At 37.7% G+C, this 7,583-nt stretch overlaps 1 protein-coding gene across 3 annotated transcripts; it reads left to right on the plus strand.

The window, feature by feature from the left end:
• LOC129247770 (39S ribosomal protein L13, mitochondrial) lies at positions 1-7,583 on the plus strand. 3 transcript variants are annotated; one of them, XM_054887061.1, is made up of 7 exons: positions 11-163; positions 228-351; positions 3,879-4,132; positions 4,198-4,349; positions 5,115-5,853; positions 6,606-6,934; positions 7,000-7,583. In XM_054887061.1, the coding sequence occupies exons 1-7, from the start codon at positions 140-142 to the stop codon at positions 7,460-7,462; spliced, it is 2,085 nt and encodes a 694-aa protein (XP_054743036.1). In that variant the 5' UTR covers positions 11-139; the 3' UTR covers positions 7,463-7,583. The 3 variants fall into 3 exon arrangements, with proteins under 3 accessions (XP_054743038.1, XP_054743036.1, XP_054743037.1); XM_054887062.1 differs by lacking the exons at positions 11-163; positions 228-351 and adding an exon at positions 3,572-3,800; XM_054887063.1 differs by lacking the exons at positions 3,879-4,132; positions 4,198-4,349; positions 5,115-5,853; positions 6,606-6,934; positions 7,000-7,583 and adding an exon at positions 691-1,189 and having other exon boundaries at positions 1-163.

The raw sequence follows: 7,583 nt of genomic DNA on the forward strand, positions 1-7,583 counted from the left end.
ACTGTGTGTGCTATAACAGTTAGATCTGGCAACCCACCGGCTCTGAGCACACCATCCTCCAGCTGTTGTGTGCAATCGGTGAGGAAATTGTTATTTAACAGCAAGTTTTATTGAAGTATTAAATGAAAAAGTCCTAAAAATGTCGATAACCAAGCGTGTACAGGTAAGAGAACCGTATAAATGAGCTTCAATTCAAGAAAACCCACAATAATAGCGGCTCTTTACAGCAATGGGCCACTTTTGCGCGTACATGGCACATATATGATTGTACTTGGCAAAATCCCTTCGATTCGGCGGTACTGATAAAAAAGCATTTAATGGGACTGCACAAGCCAATCTACCATCCAATGAGTGAGTACGGGGAGCACAAATATACATATATTACACAACTAAAATTGTAGTTCGTCCACTGTCTCTATTGAAAGCAATTACTTGCATTTTGTTGTTGTTTCGACGGTATTAGTGAACGGTAACAAGTTTAAAGGAATTCTAGGTGTAAATGTTATTTACATTTATGGTGTGTGAAGTTTTTGATATCGTGCGTTAATTTTCATACAAATGCGTTAGGCTGGTAAATACCAAATATTGTTTCGTAGTTGTAGTTTATTGCCATTAATGCGCTTTACTTTTAGGAGGAACTCATTTTCTGCAAATATTTTATTGGCACTTTTTCCTCTTCTAACCTTCCAGATGACTGTGGCGATCATGTGATTTGCATCAATACTAAAGAAATTGCACTACCCGGTGATGAATGGATTAAACGTGTTTACTTCCATCACACAGGATATCCAGGCGGTGCTTCCTGGACATTGGCGTGGCAGTTGCACGAAAAGGATCCAACAATGGTTATGAAGAAGGCGGTGTATAATTCGATGCGTGGAAATTTACAACGAAGGTACACTATGCAGCGATTGCATTTATTTGCTGATGATAAAGTGCCTGAAAATATATTGGAAAATGTTACGAGTCAAATAAGAACACCGCGGCCAGTGCCACAACGGCTGGATCACATCGATAAGGAGACGCTGGAAAACTTCCCATCTATTATGGATTATCCAAAAGATTACATAATTCGTTAATAAAAACAGGATATATATTTGGGGTAACAACTGCAATTCAATGGAATCTGTATTCATTGTCTTTATTATTTCTTTTTAATGAATAAAAGTTAATCGTAATTTAAAAATAATTGAAAACCTTAATTTTTTTAAGGTAAAGTACTTACGGGAACTGTTGAACCACTGAGATAGATTTATCCAAAGGTTGTAACTTCATCGAACGTTTTTGTGAAATACAAAAGTTTTTGGAGTTTACAGCATAAAATTCAAAGAAACCCATTTTCTGAACGTATTTCAAAGAATTTGTAACACGCAGCTCTATCCTAAATTACCAGCTCCACAAAGCAGGAACTGCAATTCCTCTCCAACTATATTCACAACCATACGACTCATGACTATAATACAGTGTCGTAACCAGGTTCTCAAATATCACAAGAGGTCGGTTCTTTCAAAACTATGCAACTAGGCATCTCTATGTACACCGTGTACTAGCCAGATGCAGAGCCAGCTGCCGGTCAAACAGATTCTTCAGGTAGCCAATATCTATGCCTGCAGTGTTAGCAGGCTCAGCAAGAAATGAGAGTCAAAATGTCTACGACAGTCGGTTCTACGTTACCGAAACGACCCGGATTTATATCCGGCCAAGGACTGTCACCCCAGCAGCATTCCCCGTATGTAAATATGGGGAATGTTTATGCTGCTACAACAACAACAACAGCATGTCTAAATCTTATCAAGACAGCTAAGAGGGAGGTGCTGAGATGATTCCATCTGGTACAACTGACCCAGCGACCGCAAAAAGGACTCGAAATGGTAATGCTAAGTTTCACAGCATGCATACCTCGCTTACAATGGCCGGTTGGGCCACCCGCAAAAATATAATAATTGTTGCTTTGCTAACCTCAAAAGTTTCCCTCGAGCGCTTTCAATCCACACTTGGCCACAAAGATCTGGCGACCTTCCCCGCTGAAAGACAGACAGCGACAAAAAGTTAAAAAAAAGTTACATTATTAAATTAAATTATCAGCTTTTGGAATATTGGAAAATACAATACTTTTTCGGTTCAGTAATGCTCTGAATTTAAAACAATATGCGACCGAGTCGAACCTACACCAAACTAATATTGGTCGGAAAACCACGTCTCGCAATTCGCAAATATCGTTTTTCGGGTCAAACGACAAATGATATTCCTTCATACATATATCTATATATATATAAAGAAGTTACATTTCCTTGGTAATCTTATAACTCAAGAACCGCCGAACCGATTAACACAAAAATTTCAGAGATCTTTTCTATCTTTGAGGAGGTGGTTTGTGTGAAGTTTGATTGAAATCGGTGCAGCCGTTCCTGAGTTATGACATTTTATGTGAGTAATGGTTTCCTCTCATACGATATGCGTGTATGGGAAAAACAACAACAAATACACAGCCGCTTATGAGCGTTTCTGTTGTACTGTTGTGGTCGTAAGTGTATTATGTTAATATTAATTTTGGACGAAAATATAATAAAAACTGGAGCATTCAAGGAACGGGAAAAACATTTTTAACTTTATTTATTTTAGCATAATTTATTTAGCGTAAAAAATTGAAATGGAAATTAAAGAATCAAAGTTTAATTACAAGTTTTTATCGGCTCTTTCACCTTACCTGTATATAGGTGACCACCACAATCAAATTTTAAAAAAGTACAGAAAAGGCTATTGTGACATCTTTAGAAAGTATGTTGAATGAAAAAAATCAACTAATTCAACTGTTTAAACATTTTACGAGTTCTATAAAGAAAACTTAATATGAAAATTTTTTTGCGATATAAAAAAAACATTTTATGCATGGTGGTGCGAAGCCCACTGGGTAATGCTAGTTATTCTACATTATTTACATTTTCATTAGAAACTGTTATAAATTAATACTATAGAATTTGCTATAAATTTTAAATGCATATGCCTTTGGAACTAATTTACTGAAATACATTTTTATGGACATGTTTTCGTTATCTGGCAATGCAAGAGTTTATATCTTCGGTACCATTCGGGTAGTCGGTTTATGCTTGTTTTTATTATTCGATTACCCATTAAATCTAATTAGTGATGGCATATCTCAGAGAAACAGAAACGTTTATTAAAGACCAACAACAAAACTCAGTTGGTTCTAATCCGATTACAATAATTTTCAATTAGTTTTTGGGTGAGGGAATTTCCTAGCTAGGTTTTGTTAGCGAAACTGGCTTTCTTGTCTTTATATATTCTTGGAAGCAATTTTTTGACTTTATACGAACCTTACACCAACCTACCAGAAATTATTTAAGGCATGTAAAACAAAAATTAACTGAAACATGTGGTTGACACAATAGGCTGCCGTAAAGTCAGCCGTGGAGAAAATTTGAAAAAAAATTCAATCCATGTTTAATGACAATAACAAAAATAATTTATTTCGTAGGTCAATGATAAGTTAAATTAATTTCTTGCGTTACATAGACCACCCTGTACATTCTTTAAATATTCATATGCTTTGTCAGCGTATTATTTTAACATATTGTTGCTTGACTGGCTAAATCAGAAAAAGTGACTCCATCTATTTTGAAGTCGTTTAAAACGCCCACAAGCTTGTAAGTAGATGTTCTCATCGAAAATAAATAAAGTGGTCGAATTTTTCATCCGTTCCCGTTGAGATTTCACAATCGCACATTTCACCAGTTTTCGTCAGCTGAAGTGATAAGATTAACAATATTTATTACCGGATAGTAAGCAGCTCAATTAACTGAAGTAGCACTTATTTGAGTACGTTCACATCTTAACAATCTATATTATTCCTCTTTCAGTTCCAACGCGTTCAGTGAGCACACAGCGACGTCTTCTGCAACAACCTATCACCAGTGGCACTTTATTTAATCCCGCACAACAGCAACGCAATATGGGTCGTTTGGGTAAAGTAGATCCTAGCTCCTACTCGGAACCTGAGCGTATCACCACCAAACACAGCGCACTCAAATGGACAGTAGATTTTGCGAACACAAAGCTGTTGGGCAGTGTAACACACCATTTCAATGTGCTGGAGGACAATTTACCAGCTATCGTAAGTGTCGACGTGTGTGCTAAAAATGGATTTTTTCTACTTATTATGGTGGTTTTCTCTCACAGCTGCTGGATGTGCGCGATGTAACTGTAAACAGTGCTTCCATACTATGCAATGGCGGTTCATCGATTCCAATTAACTACTTTGTTAGTGATGCTGTAGATGATATTGGTGCCAAGTTGACATTAGAGCTGCCAGAAGGTACTGCCAAGGGAGAGTAAGTCACATTATACTGTTTGCAATGCATATAACATAATTTAGTACGTAAGAAGGCTTCAACAAATATCGGTCAGGAAATTTAATTTCTTCGCAGTTACATACAATAGTTGCCATGGCCCGCTTATCTTTATGGCGCCACAGGCCTAAAGCTCAATTGTGCAGTAATTTCTAGGGGCATAAATCAAGTCATCTTATCGCTTTCTGTATTGCACAAAAACATTTTTCAGACACAAACAGGTTCTGAAGAACGCGAAATCGAAGTGTAAACAAGCAAAATATCTACTTTTTCACAAAAAACAAAAACAAAAAAAAATAGAAAATTAAAGCAAAACAAAGCTAATTTAATAACTTTGAATATTTTTTAAACGTATCGTTATCTCAAATCCAAAACTCAATTTATGGTAGTCGTTTGCCTACAATGGGGGAACCAGAGGATTGTCCGGCTTAGCGAACATACATTTTGTTTAAAGCATCTCCAATACTTGAATTACCCCATTTATCCACAAGTTATACATATCTACATGTCCATAGAGAGTTCTTAGGCAGCACCTTTCCATACATTTACGCGGAATGCTGCTCAAATGACAGTCCTTGGCCGGATATAAATCGGGGTCGTTCAGGTTACGTATAACCGACTATCATGGGAACGACTTACCTACCGTTAATTCTGTTTAGTGACCGATTAGGCAGCGCTGCTACAATAACAACTAAATTTGTGCCATCTGTTTTGCATCCAACTTACATTTTGTATTTTTTGTCACAGTTTACTCATACACATTGACTATGAGACTTCCAATCGTGCCAGCGGCTTGCAATGGCTCACACCTGAGCAAACACTCGGCAAACAACATCCATATCTCTTCAGCCAATGTCAAGCGGTTCATGCACGTTCTGTATTGCCGTGTCAGGATACACCAGCTGTGAAGTTCACCTATGAAGCCACTGTGAAACATCCAACGGAGTTAACTGCTCTAATGAGCGCTCTAGTTGAGAAAAAGGAAACCGGCTTAACCACATTCAAGCAGGAAGTGCCCATACCGGCTTATTTGTTAGCCATTGCTATTGGTGATCTCGTCTCACGTCCATTAGGTGCCAATTCCAATGTGTGGGCCGAGGCAGGTATTGTAGATGCTTGCGCTGAAGAGTTCTCGAAAACGGCGGAAATGTTAAAAACAGCATCGGACATTTGTGGGCCATATGTTTGGAAGCAATATGATTTGCTGGTTATGCCGCCATCATTCCCATTTGGTGGCATGGAAAATCCATGTTTGACATTTGTAACACCAACGTTGCTGGCGGGTGATAAGTCTTTGGCCGATGTAGTGGCGCATGAAATTGCGCACAGTTGGACTGGTAATTTGGTAACGAATAAAAATTTCGAGCATTTCTGGTTGAACGAAGGATTCACGGTGTTCGTCGAAACAAAAATTGTGGGGCGCATGCAAGGCAATAAGGAGCGTGACTTCCATATGCTGCGCAATCTAACCGATTTGCAGGAATGTGTGAGTACAAAAAATTTAATATCTACCAGTTCAATTCATAGCCATAGGATGTATTCGAATTTGTAATAGGTCTGTTAATGTAAAAATGATCCAGTAACTTAATTTCCGAGCATTCGCTCGCAAAGAGAAAAATAACAAAAAAATACACTAGCGAACAGCTGATTAAATTATTGACGAGGAAAATCACAAAAATTCAAATTTTTTTCAGTTGAAGTACCTCGTATTAAATTAAAAAAATAAAATAAAGCGAATAAATTGCAAAATAACGAGCTTAGACTTCACATGATTTTTTCCACTTGTATTTCGGAAACTGCAGCAACCGTGACTGGAGGCTGTGATTCAAAAGTGCATACCTCTATATCATTGGCCGATTCCTGTTTCATATTCAAACTCCTAGAGTCATATTCAAATAAACTTTATAAATTGTATCAAAAATACATTTTTGCTAACATTCTCCAATTTAATCGCCATTTTTATTTAAATTTAGAATTTTGACTCAATTTGCAAATTTTAATTCGTGTTTATTTTTATTTTGCGATCAGCTGTTTTTCTCACTTGCAAATTCTTCCAAGTAAAAATGTATCCAGTAAAAACTTGCAAATTCTCCTCAAAATGAAATGTCATTTTGCTCTCTCACTTTCCCCTACTTTGCAAGTTTTTTTTGATACATGAACACCAACACTTGATAATGTGTAACAATTGTTGCGATGTTTACATTGTATAATGTTTGTAACTGTATATATCCATCACAGATGCGCACGCAATTGGCCAACAGTCCGGAACTCACAAAGTTAGTGGTTGATCTATCCAACTGTGGCCCGGATGATGCCTTCTCCAGTGTGCCATACATCAAAGGTTCAACCTTCCTGCGCTATATGGAAGATTTGCTTGGAGGACCCGAAGTATTTGAGCCTTTCTTGCGCAGCTACCTGCAAAAGTATGCCTACAAATCAGTTGTCACCGATGATTTTAAAGCGGCCTTATATGACTACTTCAACAAGACCGATAAAAAAGATAAGTTAACCGAAATCGATTGGGACTTGTGGCTACATAAGGAGGGACCGCCACCAATAATTCCAAAGTACGTATACGAACATATACATAAATAAGTAGTTATTAAACTTAATATTTGTTAAATGTATACAGATTCGATGAGACACTTGCTGATGTTTCCAAACAATTGGCGAAACTATGGAGCACCAAGACCACCGCTGAGCTTCGCCTCGATACGGACATAACCAAGCCAATTTCCTCGCATCAGCTTATCGATTTTCTTGGCAGATTAATCGAATGCGAAGATGTCGTCGAATTGAATGCGCATAAAATCGATTTGTTGGAGAGCACATACAATTTGAAGAGTACAAAGAATGCTGAGGTGCGCTTCCGCGTTATGCGCCTGGTTATCAGGGCCAAGCTGTTGAATCGTATCGATGAGATCATTGCATTTGCCAACTCGAACTTCCGTATGAAATTCTGTCGCCCCATTTATCGTGCGTTGGGTCAGTGGCCGGAGGCCAAGCCTATTGCGATTGAAAGCTTCCAGCGCGTCAAAGATCAAATGATGGCAGTTTGTGCACACACCATCGAGAAGGATTTGGGTTTGAAATGAACATTTCATGTGTCTTAATTTTGTACGAATTTTTAACTAAACTGACGCATTAACGCGGCGGCGCATATTTAATCAATAAAATGTTTACAAGAAAGATAACAAATTGAGAGCGGAACTTTAA

Source organism: Anastrepha obliqua, chromosome 5 (assembly GCF_027943255.1).
Source record: "Anastrepha obliqua isolate idAnaObli1 chromosome 5, idAnaObli1_1.0, whole genome shotgun sequence".
Taxonomy (NCBI): Eukaryota; Metazoa; Arthropoda; class Insecta; order Diptera; family Tephritidae; genus Anastrepha; species Anastrepha obliqua.